Source organism: Macaca fascicularis, chromosome 8, assembly GCF_037993035.2.
Source record: "Macaca fascicularis isolate 582-1 chromosome 8, T2T-MFA8v1.1".
Classification (NCBI taxonomy): Eukaryota; Metazoa; Chordata; class Mammalia; order Primates; family Cercopithecidae; genus Macaca; species Macaca fascicularis.
In genome coordinates this window covers 11,891,520-11,915,093 of record NC_088382.1, presented here as the reverse complement: position 1 = coordinate 11,915,093, position 23,574 = coordinate 11,891,520, and the positions used below count along the sequence as shown (strand labels likewise).

Sequence of the window (23,574 nt, the reverse complement as noted above, 5' to 3'; positions counted from 1 at the left end):
ATCACCTAATTTCACACTATTAGGATCATGCAAATAGAGGCATTCTCATCACAAAACAAGTATCGAGTAGGGAGGGAATTTCTCTGGAACGTGGAACAAAGACAGAAAATATATTTTAAAATGTTCTTACTGTATTATGATGCATTTAAGCCTTGTAGTCAAATCCCAGCTTTACAATTTATTGTCTGTGTGGCCGTAGGCAAGTTGCTTAAGTTCTCTGTGTTTTATTTCCTCATCTGTAAAATGAAAGTAACCATGGACCTACCTCACTGGACTTCTGTGGGGATTAAATACAATAATTCATATATGACTGAAAGGTTGTATAAGCTATATTCATGGACCATGATAAGAAACCACCACTATTTTCGCCTGTAATCCCAGCACTTTGGGAGGCCGAGACGGGCGGATCACAAGGTCAGGAGATCAAGACCACGGTGAAACCCCGTCTCTACTAAAAATACAAAAAACTAGCCGGGTGAGGTGGCGGCGCCTGTAGTCCCAGCTACTCGGGAGGCTGAGGCAGGAGAACGGCGGGAACCTGGGAGGCGGAGCTTGCAGTGAGCTGAGATGGCGCCACTGCACTCCAGCCTGGGCGACAGAGCGAGACTCCGTCTCAAAAAAAAAGAAAAAGAAAAAGAAAAAAAAAAAAAGAAACCACCACTATTTTGTTTCTCATTGTTTATTTAAAATTTTTTCAGCAGGAGAAAGTCTTTTCCTGCTCCTAAATGTAAAATCAGGTGGTTCTCTAATGCTTCTGACCATCCTTAGGTAATAAAAGTTTCTACAACCACATTAAGTTGCAAAACACACTCTCATTTCTAGATTTAGAATATCACATCCCACGTAATAATAAAAGCTTCCAGTTTTATGGAAAGTTCCCCCTAGCTGGGGTCTTTTGCTAAGGAGCCAGGTTTAGGAGGTATGATTCTCTTCTAGTCACCTTACCCCTGCAATCCCAATTTGATAACCACAGTTTCTCATCAATTGAAGTGGGTTAGGTTGGGTTAGGATAGAAAAGGTTAGGGTGTGGCCAGAAACCTTCTCCTTAAGTCACACTCTTGTAGGCTATGTTCTCACTTTCTGGGTTTGGCAAATGTTTGAAGGTGACTTTTTCATCCTGGTGCTTCAGATTCCACCGTGACCTTCTACTATGCTTCCCATGTTGAGGGCAATGTATTTGCTCCTGGTTGCTTTCCTCTTGCTGTGTGTGTGTATGTCTGTGTGTGTCTGTGTGTGTGTAGCTATCCGCTATGCATAGAATCTCTGTTGAAGACCCCTGTTCTTCCAGGCGTCTCTTGACCAGAGTTTAGACAGGCTCCAAGCCATCCTCCTCTCCCTCATGGTCCACATGTGAATTTTTTGTCATGACATACTTTGGGAGTGCAAGCTGACCTCAGTGCTGAAGCAACTCTCCTTCACCCTGTTAATGTCTTTTCTAGACTGCCCTTCTCTCTTGCCCTCTAGATTCTCTGGATGCAAGTCAGACTGCAGTCTACTGTGCTTCCACCTTGCAGGGGACACAAACCAAGCTCTAGTTGGTCCTAGTGAGGTCTCTCTTGCCCCACATGAAGAGGAGGCGTCCCTACCGGTCCCCTTTGGTGCACGTGACAAAGGACCCATACAGCACCTCTTTCCAGACACAGTTCCTTCCATTTTTTTCCCTCAATTTCAACTTTTTAATATATAGCCAAGTATCACTTAATGATGGGGATACTTCTGAGAAATGTGTTGTTATGTGATCTCATCATTGTGCTTAACATCATAGAGTGCACGCACACAAACATAGATGGTCTAGCCTACGACACACCTAGGCCACGTGGGACAGCCTATTGCTCCCAGGCTACGAACCTGCACAGCATGCGATTGCACTGAAAACTGTAAGCGATTGCCATAGTCTTAGTATTTGTATATCTAAGTATATCTGAACATTAAAAAAGGTATAGTACAACTATGATATTATAATATTTTGGGACCATCAATGTATGCGCAGTATATCATTGACTGAAATGTCATTATTCACTGCAGGACTGTATTTCTTTTTTGTTTTTGTTTGTTTGAGATGGAGTCTCGCTCTGTTGCCCAGGCTGGGGTGCAATGGCATGATCTTGGCTCACTGCAGTCTCTGCTGCCCAGGTGCAAGCTGTTCTCCTGCCTCATCCTCCTGAGTAGCTGGGACTACAGGCATGCACCACCAAGCCTGGCTAATTTTTGTATTTTTAGTAGAGACAGGGTTTCACCATCTTGGCCAGGCTAGTCTTGAACTCCTAACCTCAGGTGATCCACCTCCCTCAGCCTCCCAAAGTGCTGGAATTACAGACATGAGCCACTGTGTCCAGGCCAGGACTGTATTTGACTTAGTGGAAGTAGTCCAAAATTACGTAACTAGTTTTTGACTAAATCCTACTTTATAAGCCCTCTGGGGTGGTCTGTGTGAAAACTCACTTTGGTATTTAGTATCTATTATCTATTATCCTCATACCTCAGCCAAACTGGGAAAGAAGGAGCCTCATTTTTACATCTTTTATATGTGAAGAGCACTTAGAACAGTGCTCAATAAATATTAGCCATTGTTAACTATTGTGAACAGAAAACAGAACATGTGGGTAGTTTGAAATAAGCAAGTGGAACCAAAACAAAAGGATCACCCATTATCCTTCTTTCACAAAGAGCTTTAATGAATTTGATATTGTGGGATATCTTTTCTAGCTTATTTTCAGAGTAGAAGAGATTTTCATCTATTTGGAATGGATTAGCTGCCATTCAGCTTAAGCAGAGCAGTAGACTTGTGACCTCTTATTTTCAGGTTCATGATGCTTTGCAACTCAGCCACAGAAAGCAAAGATATGGGTGGCAAGGCTGGGCACAATAGCTCATGCTTGTAATCCCAGCACTTTGTTAGGTCGAGGCAAGTGGATCGCTTAAGGCCAGGAGTTCGAGACCAGCCTGAGCAACGTAGAGAGACCCCCCCCATCTCTACAAAACAAACAAAAACAAAACAAAACAAAAACCAGCCAGGTGTGGTGGCTCCTCCCAGCTACTCCAGAGCCTGAGGTGGGAGGATCGCTTGAGCCCAGGAAATAGAGGCTGCAGTGAGCTGTGATTGTGCCACTGCACTCCAGCCTGGGTGACAGAGTGAGATACTGTCTCAAAAATAAAAAAGATATGGATGGCAGCAATTTTGCCCCACGTGGGGCTGCAGTGAGTGTATAGGGCCATGGTGTTTCTTGGGAAGGAGAATGCGGAAATGTTAATATTCAACCCATTTGGAAATACAGCAACTAACATTTCCTTCCACAGGTGTAGTAGGGAAACTGAGTGGTGCTGTCCACATGCTTGGAACCATTCCTCCAAGCCTGACTTTTTACAGCAAAAGGCTTATTTCATTTTACTTTACTTTTTGAGACAGTTTCACTCTGTCGCCCAGGCTGGAATGCAGTGGTGCAATCTCAGCTAACTGCAACCTCTGCCTCCCAGGCTCAATTGATCCTTCTGCCTCAGCCTCCCGAGTAGCTGGGACTACAGGCATGCACCACCATGCCTGGCTAACTTTTGTATTTTCAGTAGGGATGTGGTTTTGTCATATTGGCCAGACTAGTTTCGAACTCCTAACCTCAAGTGATCCACCCATCTCGGTCTCCCAAAGTGCTGGGATTACAAGTGTGAGCCATACTGCCCGGCCGGCTTATTGCTTTTTAAACCTGAAATATTTTCATGGACTGGGAGAGACATAATTTTTTTTGTTGTTATATAAATTCAGTCTCTTTCTTTGCACTTTCTTTTCTATCGAAAGTTGAAAAGTTTGATGGATTTGGAATAGGGAATGTAGTTCTGATTGGACCGGTCAATTCCCAGCTCTTAAAAGCCTGGACTGATACTCACGGATTTCTTGCAGCCTCACTTTCTTATTCCATAAAGTGGGATCCACAATACCTAACTGCCCTGACCACTCACAGAACTGTTTTTGTTTTGTATTTTGTTTTTAGAGACAGGGCCTTGCTTTGTCACGCATGCTGGAGTGCAGTGTTGTGATCATAGCTCACTGCAGCCTTGACCTCCTGGACTAAAGGGATCCTTCCACCTCAGCCTCCTGGTTAGCTGGGACTACAGGTTCTGCCACCACACCCAGCTAATTGTTTAATTTTTTGTAGAGATGGGGTCTTCCTATGCTGCCCTTGCTGGTCTCAAACTCCTGGCCTCAAGCAATCCTTGCACCTTGGCCCCCAAAGTGCTAGGATTACAAGCATGCCCCACCGTTCACACCCTCACAGAACTGTTTTAAGGATCTGATCAGCAAACGGGTGTTAAAATTGCAATAATATTGTTTCTTTATCATGAAAGCACTTAATAAGTATATCATATAACCAGTTTTCCTATTGAGTTTGTGTTTGGATCTGCTAAAAATACATTTTACACTGAGCAGGCTGAAAGAGAAAGCAAAACCCCAGAGAGCTCGGTGTTTTCTGACTAATAAAATAATCGACATAATCATATAATGATCAATTGCTGAACACAAGCCTGGCGAGTTCATTTATGTCAGTAAACAAATTCCAATTTTTTTCAATCGACATATTTTGTAGAATGAAAAATTAATTCAATGTTTTATAACAGTGTGATCACACATTTGTAACTGAAAGTCACATTTCTAGGAAGTTGAATGAGAGCTAAGTTTTTATTTTTATTTATTTATTTTTTGAGACAGCGTCTCACTCTGTCCCCTAGGCTGGAGTGCAGTGGCACAATATCAGCTCACTGCGATCTCTGCATCATGGGCTCAAGTGATTCTCATGCCTCAGCCTCCCAAGTAGCTGGGATTACTGTAGTATGCCACCACACCCGGCTAAATTTTGTAATTTTTTAGTAGAGATGGGGTTTCATCATATTGGCCAGGCTGGTCTCGAACTCCTGGCCTCAAGTGATCCACCTGCCTTGGCCTCCCAAAGTGCTGGGATTACAGGCATTACATCCACCATTCCCAGCCGAGAGCTAAGTTTTTAATAGCTGAGCATCCTCTGAATTATTTTGAGAGGTTATTTCCTCTCAATAAACACAACAAGTCATAGATCCTGCAGAGATTTAAACTGAAATAAGATGGCTGTGCAAGGAGACAACAGGACCACGGAGACTGAGATAAAATGATAGGAATATTGAAATATGCAAGTAAATAACTACACTGAGATTAATTAAAGGTAGATATTTTACTGTGGAGGAAGAGATTACAAATATAAAAGGCTGAGGAAAACCCTGATGTGTGGGATTGAAACTGATGATATCAGCGTGAACTTATATTTACATAGAAAAAGATACACAAAGATGGAAATATTTATATAGGGTATGTGTATGTGTGTGTCTTCCATCTCTGTTCATGAGGGGTCTCAGAAGCAATGACCCTACTGTAGCAACAAGTGTATTCTTCACTAGGCCAGGCGCGGTGGCTCATGCCTGTAATCCCAGCATTTTGGGAGGCCGAGGCAGGTGGATCATTTGAGGTCAGGAGTTTGAGACCAGCCTGGCCAACCCAACATGGCGAAACCCCGTCTCTATTAAAAATGTTTTAAAAAATTAGCCAGGAGTGGTGGCACACCCCTGTAATCCCAGCTACTGGGGAGACACAGGCAGGAGAATAGCTTGAACCCAAGAGACGGAGGTTGTAGTGAACCAAGATTGTGCCACTGCACTCCAACCTGGGTGACAGAGTGAGACTCCACCTCAAAAAAAAAAAAAAAATTATTCTTCACTAAAAGACCCAGGACTCCTTAGAGAACTGGCAAATTCCTGGGCCAGGACAAGGGAAAGACAGAATGAGCTTGAAACAGTTTGTTGCACAAGAATGTAAGAAAATACTAAAAAAAAAAAAAAAAAAAAAAAAATGGGAACATGTCAAAAGGACATAGGAAGCAGCTTGAAGAAACTCCCTTGGCCAAATCTAGGTTAATCTAAGTGTCATCTCCTCCGCCCCCCACCCCCCAAAAATGATAGAAATGGATTACATTTCCTCAAATAAAATAGGAAGCCATGAGTCCATACTGACATACATACATAGGAAAGCAAATTTCATAGGCATTTGCTTACATAGGAATTACATAGGAAAGCATCTCTTTGTAGTAGAATGTCAACTACAGAAAGAATTATGGAAATAGAAAAATCATCATTTAAGGCTGGGCGTGGTGGCTCACATCTCTAATCCCAGCATTTTGGTAGGCTGAGGCAGGTGGATCACCTGAAGTCAGGAGTTTGAGACCAGCCTGGTCAACATGGTGAAACCCCGTCTCTACTAAAAATACAAAAACTAACTGGGCTTGGTGGCAGATGCCTGTAATCCCAGCTACTCTGGAGTCTGAGACAGGAGAATCACTTGGACCTGGGAGGTGGAGGTTGCAGTGAGCCGAGATTGTGCCATTGCACTCCAGCCTGGACGACAAAGTGAGACTCTGTCTCAAAAACAAACAAACAAACAAAAGTTAAAGTCATTGTTTAATGACTACCACAATGACGGTTGATTCAGACAGGAATGGGTAATGAATGGTCCAGCCTGTGTGCTGGTATTTGATAAGGTACAGATACTCCTCGACTTACTATGGGGTTATGACCTCACAAATCCATCGTAAGTTGAAAATATCATCGTGTTTTAGATACACAGTGCTTCTTCTGATTACAGAATTTAAATATTCTTGAAATTTTCCTTTTCTTAATATCAGTGGTTTTGTCACTAAGTCTGAAACTTAGCAGTTTAATCTTGTCCTATTTCCATTAAAATATGGTTAGTCTTAATACCTACTCAGAATCCCTGCAATGTAAGGTACAAATGAAGATTCTGAGGCTACCCAGATCTATAAAGTCAAACCCTGAAATAAGGACCCCAGGAATCTACATTATTATGGAGTTCCTCAGGATTCTTACACACACTTAAAGTTAAGGGCTATTGTCGTATGGTTTCTATAATATTGAGCTTTGTGATTTTGTGAAGAAATGCCTTCAATAAAACCCTACAAAATTCCATCATGAAATCTTCATTTCAAATGTAATAATTTTCAGTTGCTTAGAGTACTTATTCAAGCATTTTTTTTAATGGGCCCTTGCATAGCTAAGAATTTTTGTTTACATCACAAATGACAGATACCTTGGTTGACAATAAAATTCTTAGAGTATAAACTTTTCCCCTCAAAATGTTGTAAATGTTGATCATTGACTTCTGGAATTTAGTATTTCAGATAAATTTGAGGACTACCTAATTTTTGTTTCAAGAGTTCTAGTTTTTGCTGGGTGTGATGACTATGTCTGTAATCCCAGGATTTTGAAAGGCTGAGGCAGGCGGATCACTTGAGGCCAGGGGTTTGAGACCAGCCTGGGTAACATGATGAACCCCCATCTCTAAAAAAATCACAAAAATTAGCCGGGCTTGTGGCACACACCTGCAGTACCGACTACTCCAGAGGCTGAGGCGGGAGGATCGCTTGGGCCTGGGAGGTTAAGGCTGCCGCGAGTTGTGACTGCGCCACCGCACTCTAGCCTGGGTGACAGAGTGGGACCTTATCTCAAAAAAAAAAAAAAAAAAAAGAAAAGAGAAAAGAGAAAAGAAAAAAAGAAAAGAGAGTTCTGGTATTTTTACGCCTGGATAATTCTATAATCTTTTATCATTTTAATTCAAAACTTTGCCAAGATGTGCCATTAATCTTGCTTGCTCTCGCACTACGAATGTTTTTTGGGTACAGGCTATTGCCTTCCATTGCATCTTTGATTATTTGCCCCACGAGTACCCTGCCAGGTACCTTCAAGCCTCCTCCCCTTTCTGCAAATTTCCTGAAGTATACCCCTGCCTCCTCTGCCTGGAAACTTCCTCCTCATTATTTTGTCACGGTTTAATAAAGCATACAAGTTTATATTATTGAGAGCAAAGTAGAGGCTTATAATTTTTTGTAAATAATGTTTTTCTCTTCTGTGGTTTCATTAGTGGTAAAATATACATACAAAAAAACTTTTAAGAATATATAAGTAACATATAAGCAAAGTAGAGGGGTTATAATTTTTGGCAAATAATGTTTTTCTCTTCTGTGCTTTTATAAATGGTAAAATGTATTATATACACAAAATAACTTTTAACAACATATAAGCAACACACTACTATTAATAAAACACTTTGCACCTGTCATCCCCGCTGAGAAATAGAACTTAGTGCATTAGGAGCCCCCACTGTGTCTCTTTTTTATTGCCTTTTCAAAATCTATTTTTCATGTAGGGATATGCGCCTAGCTATCATATTGTTTAGTTTTGAAAATTAAGATGCAAACACAAACTTAGCTGTATGAGGAGGGCCAGAATCGTCCCTATTTGATGAAGTCTCCCAGGTAATCTGAACGGTCTCTAAGTCATAGCCTGGCTTCATCTTGCTTGATTGCTGATGGGAAACCTTTGGAAATTGGTGGGCAAAGCTGTATGTGTGTCCTAGGAAATGTAGGCGTGTAAGGGCATCAGACAGAACTATGGCGTGGATTACAAAACATCAAGAAGAAATACAGGCCCGGTGCGGTGGCTCACGCCTGTAATCCCAGCACTTTGTGAGGCCGAGGTGGGTGGATCACGAGGTCAGGAGATCGAGACCAGCCTGGCCAACATGGTGAAACCCCATCTCTACTAAAAATACAAAAATTAGCTGGGCATGGTGGCAGGCGGCTGTTAATTCCAGCTACTCAGGAGGCTGAGGCAGGAGAATCGCTTGAACCCAGGAGGTGGAGGTTGCAGTGAGCCAAGATCACGTCACTGCATTCCAGCCTGGGCGACAGAGTGAGACTCTGTCTCAAAAAAAAAAAAAAAGAAAAAAAGAAATATGGTTACACACAGTGAGTTACAGTGTGTTTTCTCTTTCTTAGCTTACCATGTTTTATCTCCAGCTGTTGCTTAGTTCAAAGCACAATACTTCTGTGGGGTGAATGAGTGTCTTCAACTACTATAGCAGCAGGACTTGGAAGGGAAAGTGGAACTTCATCAAGTTTTCATCAAGACAAAGTAAGCAGCTGGGTGCGGTGGCTTGCGCCTGTAATCCCAAAACTTTCAGAGGCCAAGGTAGGCAGATCACTGGAGGCCATGAGTTCGAGACCAGCCTGACCAACAGGATGAAACCCCGTCTCTACGGAAAATACAAAAAGTAGCCAGGTATGGGTGTGCACACCTGTAATCCCAGCTACACAGGAGGCTGAGGCACAAGGATCACTTGAACCTGGGAAGTGGAGGTTGCAGTGAGCCGAGATTGTGCCACTGCACTCCAGCCTGAGTGACAGAAGACTCTGTCTCCAAAAAAAAAAAGACAAAGTCATCACATATCATCATCTGACCAGATTCATTGAACTTTCTGTTCATCTGTTAAATAAAGTAGGCATCTTGGTGGTAACAGCATTCAATGTGCCTGTCTCTTGAATTGCCCTGCTCCCATCCTGACCAGTGTCCCCTGGAGCACAGCTGTCATGCCACGATCTTTCTCCATCATCTTGGGGATTCTCTCTGCCTCTGTCCGGTGTTACATCTCCTGTTTTATTATGGACGTATAAGAGTTGCCCATATTTATGGGGTATATGTGATATTTTGCTACAAGGATACAATGTGTAATGATGCAATCAGGATAATTGGGATACCCGTCATCTGAAGGATCTGGCATTTCTTTGCGTTAGGAACATTTCAATTTCACTGTTAGATATTTTGAAGTATACAGTAAATTGTTAACAACCTTTGAAGATTTTGTGGTATAAGTGTGGTTGATTCTCAGCTTTCCCACTGGCAGCTTGGGATTTTGTTTTCTCATATTGTTACGAGAAACAAGTTTGTTAAATCGCTTCGCACTGACCCATTGGTTTTGCAGCTTCCAAAATGTCATGGCTGTTGTCTCCTTTCCTATTCTTCTAGCCCTTGTGGGTGTAGGTCTTAAAACAAAACAATTCCTATTTTTATGGGGTTCAAGAGAGAGAAATATTACATGCACATGTTCAATCCACCACGTTAACTTGGAAGTCCAAAAATGCCTACTTCTGTAAGGTCCAGTTCCTCTGGGAAGCATTCTTTTGGCTCGTCTGCCTTTAGCAGAATTAATCCTGTCCTTCAAAAGATTTTTAGTGTGGTGCATAACACGTTGGATTCTAATCCATTTGTTTACATATGCCTCTTTCCCCGGAGAAAATATGAATCCTCAAATGTCAGGATCAGGTTTCATTCTAATTTTATGAATAGCACCCATCACAATACCCACATGTATTCGCTAAATGTTTGCTTTCTACAGGAATGTGTAATTAGGTTCTGAAAAGGATAGTGCTGAACCTTTTCAAAAATTGGACACTTATTCAAGTACATGTTATATTGACTAGGAATTTTTAATTCCTCCTTATCGGTTGTCAAACTAAACCAAAACTGATAGCCGGTGAGCTCTTTCAGCAGCACAGAAGCCTGTTTCTGACACTCCAGATAGAGCAATGTTTGGTTTGAGTACCCTCTGGTGGCATTTCAAGAAACTAAGTTCTTTTACAGCCTGATTTCTGGTTCTGTTGCTGTTAAAAGCTTGACGGAAGACATCACTCATTTTCTTAAATTTCTTGATTGAACATGCATGACTTTTGCAATCAGAAAAATTGTATAATTTTTTCCAAAATAACATAACTTTATGAGTTTCTGAGACAAAAGAAGATGTTAGGAAGCTGAACAAACATACAAATAGAAATTGCACATATTTTAAAATTAATCTATTTCTAATGTTTGCTTGCTGTTTTTTTTGAGATGGAGTCTCGCTCTGTTGCTCAGGTCGCCCAGGTCGCCCAGGCCATCCAGGCTGGAGTACGGTGGCACAATCTCAGCTTGCTGCAACCTCCGTCTCCTGGGTTTCGGCGATTCTCCTGCCGATGAGATACAGGCGCATCTCATCACACCTGGCCAATGTTTGTGTTTTTAGTAGAGACAGAGTTTCACTACGTTGGCCAGGCTTGTCTCGAATTCCGGGCCTCAGGTGATCCACCCACCTCAGCTTCCCAAAGTGCTGGGATTACGAGCATGAGCCACCATGCCGGCCTGCTTTACCTTTCTTATTTCTCAGTCTGAGTCAATTGAATTATGATAAGCCTCAAATTGATCATTTATAATTCAAATGGTAAAAATAAATCTGGAATTCTTCATATTAGAAAGTCCATTTTCTTTTTTATGCCAAAAAAATTGAGTTTCTTCCACTCAATTTCAAAACAAATCTGAAATTTTTAACATATAGGCTTAAGCATGTTTATTTAAACAAAGACACATAAAAATGTGCAAAATGAACTTTGACATATTTTTAAGTTTTTATTTTTGTTTTTTATTTCTTTTTTCTGTTTTTTTTCTTTTCTTTTCTTTTCTTTTTGGTTGTCTTTTTTTTTTTTTTTTGAGACAGAGTCTCACTCTGTCGCCCAGGCTGGAGTGCAGTGGCGTAATCTCGGCTCACTGCAATCTCTGCCTCCTGGGTTTAAGCGATTCTCCTGCCTCGGTCTCTTGAGTAGCTGGGATTACAGGCACATGCCACCAAGCTCAGCTAAGTTTTATATTTTTAGTAGAGACGGAGTTTCACCATGTTGGCCAGACTGGTCTTGAACTCCTGACCTCAGGTGATCCGCCCACCTTGGCCTCCCAAAGTGCTAGGATTACAAGCGTGAGCCACCATGCCAGGCCTTGGTGGACGATATTCTTAATGAAAGGGTCTGGATGTGGGTAAGCCTTCCCATCAGTGGGTTGTGCTTGTCAGCAAGGCTACACCTTCTGGTGCTGGGATTAGAGCAGAGGATCTTGTTTGTTTTTGTGATCAAGATTAGATAGAACATGATTTGTACCAGGTCACACAAATGTTTCTAAACAATTGTGTAACGCTTAGAATGAAACTTGGGGGTTGCCTGCATTAGAGAAAGGGCAAGTGTGTTTTATGTGTAGGAACAAGGGTGTGTGTGGATATGTGGGGTCACCAGAATTGTGGCAGAGAGTGTTAGTTGTCCTAATATTTGATCTTCCCTTCTTCAATAGTGATAGACTTTCAATTGTTCATAGGTAATTGTCCACAGAACCAAGACAATATTTTCACCAGGCTCTTTTGCAACTAACGTGTGGTCCTTTGACTAAGTTCCAAGGACAAAATATAAGCATAATTAATATGCATGACTTCAGGATGTGACCTTATAGAGAAATACATAGTCTCCCTTTTACTGTTTCTGCCTTTCCATTGACTGAACGGTGTGTGGAATGGGGAGGTGTCTGGAACACGGCAGTGAGGGCAGCATACGAGGAACGATAAAACTGCAAGACAGAAAAGCCCTAGGTCCTTGATATCTTTCTATTAACCTCAGAGAGAAATATGTTAACTTCTACCTCACTTAAGTCACATATATTTAAGGCCTATTTTATTCCCAATCAAATTTTAATTGTATTTTTTCCGCTTTATTTTTTGTAGACATGGGGTCTCACTGTGATGTCCGGGCTGGTCTCAAACTCTTGGCTTCAAGTTATTCTCTCGCCTCAGCCTCGCAGTGTTGAGATTACAGGTGTGAACCACTGCCACTGGCCTTTTTTGTCTTATTTTCAAATCTTTATCCTAAAAAAAAGAAAACATGCCAAGAAATGAGACAGATTCTACAAAGGGTGAGATGTAACAAAATCTGGGAGTTTGAGGGGAAAATCCTGGAGGAAGGGAAATTGAACCTCTGACCTAAACAATGAGTGAAATTAGCTAAGAAAAGTTCTGAAATGGGAACCGGCATGGTGTGTGGAGGTACTAAAAGAAGAATGGAAAGAGAAAAAAGGTAGTTTGTGCTAAATCAGGAGAGAGAAATATAACCCAGATCATCCTGAAGGCATTAAGGAAGGTAAAGAGGAAAAAAAGTCAAAAGTGATGCCCGTATTTTTGACCCAATCAACTGCATGGGTTGTGGAGTTATTTACTGAGAAAAGAAACACCACTCTGGACACGGTGGTTCCCGCCTGCAATCCCAATACTTTGGGAGGTTAAAGTGGGAGGACTGCTTGAATCCAGGAGTTGGAGACCAGCCTGGACAATATGGCAAAACCTCGTCTCTACTAAAAAATACAAAAATTAGCTGGGTGTGGTGGTGAGTGCTTGTAGTCTCAGCTACTCGGGAGGCTGAGGTAGGAGGATCACTTGAGCGATAATTGTGCTACTGCACTCCAGCCTGGGCGACAGAGGGACATCCTGCCTCAAACAAACAAACAAAAAAAGAAAAGAAAAGAAAAAAGAAAAACAGAAACACCAGAGAAGTGGCAGGTTTGGGGAGGAAGATGATGACTTCACTTTGGATATGTCCAGTTTGTGGTGTTTGTGAATAGGCAAGTAGTTATGTGGCTCTGGTACTCTGAATTAAGATCATGGGTAGAAACATAGATTTTGGAGTCATTGGCTACTGGATGGTAAATAAAGCTAGATGAATGGATAGAATACCTAGAGCAAGAATCTATACTTTGAAAAGAATATAAAAGTTACCAACAGGGCCTAAGATCCAAGTCCTGAAAGAATTCCGGAATTAAATGATTGGATATAAGAGGGGGAACTGATCAGGGAGATTGAAAAGAAATGACCAGAGAAAAAGGAAGGAAGCAGGCGAGTTTGCTGTCATGGAGACCAAAGGAAATGAGTGTTGCAGTAAATAAAGAATAGTCAGCTGGGCGCGGTGGCTCACGCCTGTAATCCCAGCACTTTGGGAGGCCGAGGCGGGCGGATCACGAGGTCAGGAGATCCAGACCATCCTGGCTAACACAGTGAAACCCCGTCTCTACTAAAAAATACAAAAAATGATCCAGGTGTGGTGGTAGGCATTTGTAGTCCCAGCTACTTGGGAGGCTGAGGCAGGAGAATGGTGTGAACCTGGGAGGCAGAGGTTGCAGTGAGCCAAGATCTCGCCACTGCACTCCAGCCTGGGCGACAGAGCAAGACTCTGTCTCAAAAAAAACAAGAATAGTCAGCAACGCTGGATGCTGTTAAAAGGTAAGTCAGATGAGATTTGATAAGAGGCTATTGGGTTTAACCACATGGGGATAACTAGTGACCTCAGTGGAGAAGTAGACGTCAGTGGAAATTAGGGTAGGTTGAATAGTGGGTAGATATGTGAAAAAAGAGACAATTCTTTCAAGAAGTTTAGCACCAAAGAGGGCGGGAGAAAAGATAGTGCAGCAGCCATAGGAATTCTGAGGTTGAAGGAGGTGTTTTGTTTAGCTGGAGGGCTTTTTAAGTTGGAAAATTTTGAGTCAAGCTCATTTAAATGCCAAAGAGAAAGGTCTACGGAGGAGGAAAACATTGAAGAGACAGAACAGAGAGTGGATAATACAAAATTCAAGATTCCTTGGAAGGTAGGAAAGGAGGGGAATTGAGGGAGAATGTGGTGGTGTCAACCCAGAAAATGAAGGTGGGAGGTAGGAATGGATGAAAGGGGAGGGGCTAGGACTCAGGTGAGGCAAGGGAGGTACTCACTTCAGGCACAAAATTTAAGGAGGCATCCCCCAAAAATCAGTAACTAAGATAAACACTTTACTGTAATTTTTTTTTTTTTTTTTTTTTTTTTTTTGAGATAGCGTCTTGCTCTGTTGCCCAGGCTGGAGTGCGGTGGTGTGATCTCAGCTCACTGCAACCTCTGCCTCCCAGGTTCAAGCGATTCTTGTGCCTCAGTCTCCCAAGTAGCTGGGATTACAGGCATGCGCCACCACGTCAGTTAATTTTTGTATTTTTAGTAGAGACAGAGTTACGCCATCTTGGCCAGGCTGGTCCTGAACCCCTGGCTTCTAGTGATCCTCCCGCCTCAGCCTTCCAAAGTGCTAGGACTACAGGCATCAATCTCTTAATACATCAAAATTAATGTTAAAACTGTATGATGAACAAAATATCAGCATATTAAAGACACGATCAGATGTAAGCTGGTAGATTTGCCAGTAAAAAGCTAAAACTGTTTTCTTTGTGAAGCAGGAGGCAAGGCTGTCTGGTGAGAGTACGTGGGAAAGGAGATGGGAGGTTGGAGGTGAGAGCAGAAAAGGTTTGCTGCAGAAGTTGTGGACAGAGGGAAGACAAGACAAGTAGAGAAATCTGACGGCTGCCAAGGAGGACTAGCACCCACGTGGAGCAGGTGGCCCTTAATTCTTCACATCACTGATCTGGCCATTGCATGATCTCTAAGGCCTCTCTCAGAACTCAGAGAAAGTATGAAGAAGGAAAATAGATTTATGATCATGGCGGGTTTAAACAGGGAAAAAAGTTGAGGATATTGGCAAGGGATTTATGATAGTGGACCACAGAAGCTATGATAAGTTATGATAACGGGCCGTTGAACCTAAGCCGGCAAGGGAATAAGCCAAACATGAGAAATAAACTAAATCAAATGTGAAATGATAGCTCTGAAATATAATGTAAATGCCAAATGTTATGGGGTGAGTTGTGTCCCCCTAAATTTATGTGTTGAAGACCTAACCCCCAGTACCTCAGAATGTAACCATATTTGGAGTAAGAAATAAAAATAAAATCCTAAATCCCCTAAGGCCAGGTGTGGCGGCTCACACCTGTAATCTTAGCACTTTGGGAGGCCAAGGCAGGCACATCACTTGAGGTCAGGAGTTTGAGACTAGCCTGGGCAACATGGCGAAACCCTTGTCTACTAAAAATACAAAACAATGAGTTGGGCATGGGGGCACACACCTGTAATCTCAGCTACTCGGGAGGTAGAGGCAGGAGAATTGCTTGAACCCTGGAGGTGGAGGTTGCAGTGAGCCAAGATTGTGCCACTGCACTCCAGTCTGGGTGACAAAGTGAGACTCTATCTCAAAAAAAAAAAAAAATCCTAAATCCCCCAAACTACTGTACTGAACGGACCCCTTTCCAGTCAAGAAGACCCCAGAGAAACCTTAAAACAGAGTTCCAGGACATCTCCGGACAGGAGGTCAGACATGTCTCAGTCTGCCTCTTCCTTATTAAACTTTAACCAGAATCTTTCCTAAGAAGTAAGCAGGAACCAGCTGTGGAAGACAAGAGCAGATGACTTACTCTGTTACTGCTGTTAGCCAATTGTCTGAGGCCATGATGAGACTTCCCTTTCCTCTTTACAGTTTTTACATGACAGCTCACCAGTTTCACAATGCATACCTTCCTTATCAGAGACTGTTGATGATGGAGATGCTCTGGCCAGTCTACGGAGGATGCACGGAGGATTTTCGTGTACTCTGTTTCACTTTCTGATGTCAGAAGGCTGAAAACTCCACACTCAGATTATGCTAATGCTGCCATTTGTGTACATATGACCCATGAAGAGGTATGAAGCTCAAGTGCACACGCATGTTTCTCCTTTAATAAACATTAATGATTCCTCCTATAGCTTATTAAATATGTATATTTGGCCACTACGCTCAGCATACATTCCTGTCTTATGCTTCCTTCCCTCAAAGTACCTATTTCTGGCTTCTGGCTGGAGGCTACACTTCCCAGCCTATCAGAATGGCAGCCTGCAAGGATGCACAACCCTAACCCTTTATGAGGGATAAAGCTCTCTTTTCTATACTTATGAACCTTGTCATTCTTCAGTTGGCAGGAGATTAGGTCTTTAAAGAGATGATTAAACTAAAATGAGATGGCCTGGCACAGTGGTTCACGCCTGTAATCCCAGCACTTTGGGATGCCGAGGCTGGTGGATCACCTGAGGTCAGGAGTTCAAGACCAGCTTAGCCAATATGGTGAAACCCCATCTCTACTAAAAATACAAAAAATTATGCTTTTTATTATACAAAACAAGGAGAATCCTCACCTAGATCTATTACAATGAAATTTAAGAACATCAATGACAAAAAGAAAATTTGCAGACTCCAGAGAGAAAGAACAGATTATCCATAAAAGAGTAAGAATCATATCGACATCACACTTTTCAAATAAACATAGGATACAGGAAGAAAATAACGTTTTTAAATGATTGAGGGAAAAGACTTTGTAACTTGCAGAAACCATTAAACTAAATAGAAAAGCTTTATACACATTTCCCATGAAATCAGCACAGCACCATTACTATTAATATATTACAAAGTCTCAGCCAGGCGCGGTGGCTCACGCCTATAATCCCAGCACTTTGGGAGGCCGAAGCAGGCAGATCACAAGGTCAGGAGATTGAGACCATCCTAGCTAACACAGTGAAACCCTGTCTCTACTAAAAACACAAAAAAATTAGCCGAGCGTAGTGGTGGGTGGGCACCTGTAGTCCCAGTTACTTGGGAGGCTGAGGCAGGAGAATGGCGTGAACCCAAGAGGCGGTGGAGCTTGCAGTGAGCAGAGATTGCGCCACTGCACTCCAGCCTGGGCGACAGAACTAGACTCCGTCTCAAAAAATAATAATAATAATATAATATATATATATATTTTACAAAGTCTCCTGGCCAATGTAATAAGAAAAGAAAAAGATATAAGGGGTATAAGGAAGGGCAGGGCTAAAACTGATTATTTGCAGAATTTGATAATTTTAGAAAAAAAGCAACAGAATAATAAAACTATTAAAAATTACAAGAAAGTTTAGAAATTATCCAGAATGTTCTGGGGATTAATAAACAAAGAATGTTTAGAAATTGAAAACCATCAGGAGTTGGAGACCAGCCTGGCCAACATGGTGAAACCCTGTCTCTACTAAAAATACAAAAATTAGCTGGGCATGGTGGTGCACACCTGTAATCCCAGTGACTTGGGAGGCTGAGGTGGGAGAATAGTTTGAACCTGGGGGGTGGAGGTTGCAGTGAGCCAAGATTGTGCACTGCACTCCAGCCTGGGCGACAGAGCAAAACTCCATCTCAAAAAAAAAAGAAAAGAAAAAAGAAAAAGAAAGAAATTAAAACCAATTTTTTGTCTTTAAAATTTTAATTTCTTTTACATCAAAGGCAAGCTTACATAGAGTGAAACGCATAGATCTTACATGCATAATTCAATGTGTTTTGATAAATACATACATTACATAACCACTATCCCAATTAAGACGTAGAATATTTCCAGGACCTGGAAACTTCCATTGTGTACCTTTCAAGTTAATCCTCAAGCCCTAACCCCAAGCTGAAGCAGTCACTATTGTGAATTTCTATTATCATAGATTAGTTCCTGGCCTATTCTTGAACTTCATATAAGTGGAATTACAGTATGTCTTCTTTTGCATCTGGCTTTCACTCAAGATTTTTTCCAAATTCATCCATACTATTGCACGTATCAATAGTTTATTATTAGCTGGGCACGGTGGCTCACGCCTGTAATCCTAGTACTTTGGGAGGCTTGGCCAGGCGGATCACTTGAGCTCAGGAGTGCAAGACCACCCTGGGCAACATGGTGAAACTCCATCTCTACAAAAAATACAAAAATTAGCTGGACCTGGTGGCATATACCTGTAGTCCCAGCTACTCGAGTGGCTGAGGTGGGAGGATCACCTGAGTCCCAGAGGTCAAAGCAGTCATGATCCTGCCACTGCACTCCAGCCTGCATGACAGAGTGAGGTTCTGTTTCCAAAAAAAAAAAAAAAAAAAAAAAAATGCTTATTATTGTATATCAAGGAGTATTATGCCATTACAGGGATACATCACATTCTAGTTATCCATTCACCTGTTGATGGCGATTTGAGTTAATTTCATTTTTCAGCTATTATGAATATGCTGCTGGAAATATCCATGTCCAAGCCTCCACCTGGACATTCACTTTCACTCTTTCTGAGTGAATACCTAGGAATGGAATTGCAGGGTGATAGGGACGATGTATTATGTTGATTTAATTTATTTATTCATTTTTGAGATGGAGTCTCTCTCTGTCACCCAGGCTGGAGTGCACTGGTGCTATCTAGGATCACTGCAACCACTGCCTCCCACGTTCAAGCGATTCTCTCCTGCCTTAGCCTCTTGAGTAGCTGGGACTACAGGTGTGCGCCACTACGCCTGGCTAATTTTTGTATTTTTAGTAGAGACAGGGTTTCATCATGTTGGCCAGGCTGGTCTCAAACTCCTAACCTCAGGTGATCCACCCTCCTCGGCCTTCCAAGGCGCTGGGATTACAGGTGTGAACTGCCGTGCCTGGCTCTTTTTTTGTTTGTTTGTTTCTAATCTGGTTGTCTTTTATTCTTTTTTTATTTAACTTAAAAATCAGTAATATTTTATGTAATGGTATAAAATAATTTACCATTCATAATGGCAAAAAACCCATAATGTATCTAGGAATTCCTGGTTACGAATGTACAAGATATCTATGGAGAAAATTGTGAAATGTTAAAGATCATCATAAAAGACAATCTGAATTAGCAGTTCTATATTACAAGAGGATAATTTGTCATTTCTCTTCAAATTAATCAAGTGAATTCAATCTTAATGTTTTTTTTTTGGATTGGATTGGATTTTTTGAAGAGCAACAAATTTGTCCTAAAGTATACATGAAAGATTAAATATCCAGAAATAGCTAAGTCAGTATCGAAAAAGAGGAGTAAGAGGAGGAACATGTTTTAAAGATATGAAGACATATTGCAGAGCTGAGTAATAGAAAGCAGTGTGGGAAGGGTATAAGAACAAATACCAGAGACCAACAGAACAGAGCAGGATGCTCAAATACAGACCTAAACATATTGAATTATCTAACATGTGGCATCAGGCAGCAATGGGAGACAGCTTAGAAACAAAAGGCATTTTTGCTGGGATTACAGGTGTGAGCCACCACGCCTGGCCTTACAGTAAATTATTGATAAACAACCCAGGAACTGCCTCTTCTTTCCTTTAAAAATTCACTTGCAGCTACTACTAATCTGAGTATACCCAGGGCAACTTGAATCTACAATTGCAATCCTCAAGTTTGGCCCAAATAAACTCTCTACTTATATTAATTTTGCCTCAGCTTCTTCCTTTTAGGTTGATTATTTCATGCATGTTTCACCTTGTTCAATCTTTAATTGCTCAAACCAGAGTCTAAAGACAAAATAAGTTACTGCACGGTAGTAATTTTCACGTAGCTATTTTCATCTGGCTTGGATTTTTTTTTTTTTTTGACTATTTTTTGACTGACTTTGACTATTTTCACCTAGCCAGGATTTTTCAGAAGGGACATTCTTTAATTGTGTCTTACAATCCAATTTCCTCAGAGAAACTTCTTGGAGTTTCCCCAGCACAGTTGCTCATCATAGGCTTCATGGACAAAAGCCTCACTATTTATTAGATTCTCTTCTTCTTGGTCTTTTTCTTTATGACAGTTCAAATTTCTTGATGCTGCTGCACTAGTTCTAGAAATCAAAGAAACAAAGTCAAAAGAATTGTTTCTTGAGATAGAAGCTGAGATGGAGGTATGTACGGTTAGAAAGGACTACTTATCCCCATCAAAGATTATTGTTATTGGCATTATACCCTATCTCAATTGCCTATTTAACAAAGCAAATAATCTAGAATGGGCAAGATTTGAGACAAATATGATTCGTTACTAAGTGTTCACTTAACTTCCAAATTGGCGTATCTTCTGAGTAGATGGATTCAGGGCGACTTTAATCTATGCTCCCGGGTTGCAATCCTCAAGCCTGGACCAAATAAACACTGCTTATATTAATTTTGCCTCAGCTTCTACCTTTTAGGTCAATAGTATCAAGCCTCTTTAAGTGGCCTATAGGTAACTGAAGCTATGTTCAGTTTTTTTTTTTTCTCTGTGTGCGCCATTTTGTATCGTTTCTGTTGCTATGTCTTTAAATTCATTAATCTTTTTTCTGCATTACCTAATGTGCTACCAATCCCATCCAAATAAATTTTTATTTCAAATATTTTTCACCTCCATCTAGAAATTTGATTTGTTTCTTTTCAAAAATCTTTCCAGTTTCTCTCCTATTATGTCTTCCTTTAAATCTTTGAGCATATTCATAACAGTTGTTTAAAAACCTTGTCTGTTAATTTCATCATTTTTATCATTCTGGAGTTTGTTTCTATTAACTTCACATTTTCTTACCACTTGGTCAGTCTCTCTCTCTCTTCCTCTCTCTCTCTCTCTTTTGAGACAGAGTCTCACCCTGTCACCCAGGCTGGGTTGCGGTGGTGCAATCATAGGTCACTGCAGCCTTGAACTCCTGGGCTCAAGCAATCCTCCCACCTCAGCCTCCCCAAGTGCTGCGTGTCTCTTAATTTTTGACTGGATGTCTCACATTTTGAACTTAATGTTGTCGAATCCTGGATTTTAGTCTTTCAGAGAGTATTAGACTTCGTTCTTACAGGCAATTAGGTTACTTACAGAGCAGTTTGATCCTTTCAGGGCTTGTTCTAAGGCTTTTGAAGAGTCTACAGTAGCTTATACTCTGGGTCCTGCAGTCTAGGGCTATTGTATCTCACTAAGGCATGACGCTTTTGTAACTGCCCAAGAGTTTCATCTTGCTCACTGCCTAGACAGAGTCGATTTATCAAGACAGGCAAATTGCAATAGACAAAGTAATTCATGCAGAGCTGGCAGCACAGGAGACCCGAGTTTTATTATGTAAATCAGTCTCCTTGAACATTTGGGGATCAGAGTCTTTAAGGATAATTTGGTGGGTGAGAAGCCAGTGAGTCAGGAGTGCTGATTGGTTGGGTAGGAGATGAAATCACAGGGAGTCGATGATGTCCTCTTGCACTGAGTCAGTTCCTGGGTGGGGGACACAAAATCAGATGAGCCACTCTATCAATCTGGGTGGTGCCAGCTGATCCATCAAGTGCAGGGCCTGCAAAATATCTCAAGCAATGATCTTAGGTTTTACAATAGTGATATTATCGCCAGGAGCAATTTGGAGAGGGTTAGAATCTTGTACTTTCAGCTGCATGGCTCCTAAATAATAATTTCTAATCTTTTGGCTAATTTGTTAGTCCTACAAAAGCAGTCTAGTCTCAAGAACAGGGTTTATTTTGAGAAACGGCTATCACCTTTGTTTTAAACTATAAGCTATACACTAAGTTCCTCCCAATGTTAGTTTGGCCTACGCCCAGGAATGAATAAGGATAGCTTGGAGGTTAAAAGCAAGATGGAGTTGGTTAGGTCCGATCTCCTTCACTGTCTCAAAGATAATTTTGCAACGGCAGTTTCTCTTCTGAGGTTTCTAGTGCATGTTCCATGGTATCCAATAATCTCTTCACTCTGGTTGCTGGGAGCTCAAATGATTCCCAGTTCTGTGTGAGCTCTCATCATTGTTTGGTGTACTGCTCCCCAATAATTGTTCTTTCCTGGCCTTGTGGAGTTTCACGTTTTTTACTCAGTTAAAGATTCAAAGGTACTCCTAAGCAGATTTCTGAAGCTCTTTTTCCATGTAATTCCCTCCTCTCCAGAATTCTGTCCCACAAATTCCAACCAACTTGGCCTACCCCAATTTCCTACCCCAATTTCCTCAACTCCAATCCCTGTCTTCTCAACCTGGGAGATCCCAGGTTTCCATTTGATTTCCCTTCTCTGCACCACAGACTGGAAATGGCCTCTGGGCAAAAGGGCAGAGTGATATAGGGCTCCTTTTGTTTCTCTTCTCTCACGTAAAACAATCCACAGCTGCCTGTTGTCCAATGTCTGAGGAGTTGTTTCCTACATCTTGTTCCGTTTTCTAATTGTTTACAGTGGGACACTAAGTCCAGACCCATTTTCTTTTCTTGTCCAGAGTGTAAGTTTTAGGAAACTCCTTACGGAAAATGCGAATTGCTTTATTATTTTTTATGGTTGAAAACATCTTTCTCTATGACACCTCCCCACTTACCCTGCTTTTTTCTTCTCAGTAAAAGCTGACGCGATCATCCGTTCCGGTGCTACCCTCTAGTGTCCGGACTAGATCCTTGCGCAACTTCAACCCGCGCTAGTTCCGCCCACGGCCGGCCACGCCCCGTCCTCTCACCGGCGCGCCTCCCTCTTGTTCTTCCTCCCTCCCCCGTGGACTGCGGCGCTGGCGTTCCGTGCACGCCGGCTCACTGCGCCTGCGCGGCGTTTGGACGCCACACGCTCCCGGAAGTAGGAGGTGGCCGCTGGAGTTTGTGTGGCCGCCGCCGCGGGAACGCGAGCCCGGTAATTTTTCAACGGAGAAAGGCGAGGCTTTCGGGCTCGGCCGAGTGAGAGTGAGTAAGTGTCCGGCTCCAGCAGCTCTCCTCTGGCGTGACAGCCGGCATGGAGGAACCACAGAGTAAAGAGCCTGCCAGCGAGGCCGTGACTCCCGTGCTGCTGGAGTCGCCGCGGCCGGAGGGCCGGGAGGAGCAGCAGCGTCCCAGTCCCGAGGTGAGGAGTCGGCCCGCGCCCGGTTGTCGGCGCCCGCTGCCCGGTGCCCCAAGCGCCCTCGGCACCCCTTTCTTCTCAGGTGTCCCGCAGAAGGTGCAGCTGCGCGCCCTTGGACCCCAGCCTCTTCCCCCGCGCCAAGCTCCCTAGCCTTATCCTGGGATGGTTGTCTTGGAGCCCCATCAGGGCCGAATCACTCTGTGGGAGGGAGGAAATCGTCAAGACCAGTTCTGTCAATAGTGGGTGAATAGGTTCTAAGTGGGAGTTCTGCTCTAAACTTAGTTCTATGTTGACGGTTGCTGTTGTCACTCCATCTAGCCGTTATGGGTAATTTGCAAGGCTTTCTCTTTTTAAAATCTCAC

General features: G+C 42.2%; 1 protein-coding gene and 1 long non-coding RNA gene across 29 annotated transcripts in view; one reads left to right on the top strand and one right to left on the bottom strand.

Moving 5' to 3' along the window:
* Positions 1-16,728: 16,728 nt before the first annotated feature.
* LOC135964623 (uncharacterized) lies at positions 16,729-22,799 on the bottom strand. The gene is made up of 2 exons (XR_012417039.1): positions 21,230-22,799; positions 16,729-20,243 (listed from the first exon to the last, which is right to left on the bottom strand). It is a non-coding gene; the product is annotated as an uncharacterized lncRNA (long non-coding RNA).
* Positions 22,800-22,940: 141 nt separating this feature from the next.
* ERI1 (exoribonuclease 1) overlaps positions 22,941-23,574 on the top strand; it is a 138,920-nt gene continuing 138,286 nt past the window's right edge. For all 28 annotated transcript variants that reach the window (XR_012417029.1, XR_012417034.1, XR_012417028.1 and 25 more), the window contains exon 1: positions 22,941-23,215. Coding sequence is in view for 13 of the 28 variants with exons in the window: in XM_015454451.3 (XP_015309937.2) it covers positions 23,108-23,215 (108 nt within the window). In the remaining 15 variants the exon portion in view is untranslated. The remainder of the gene's footprint in view (positions 23,216-23,574) is intronic.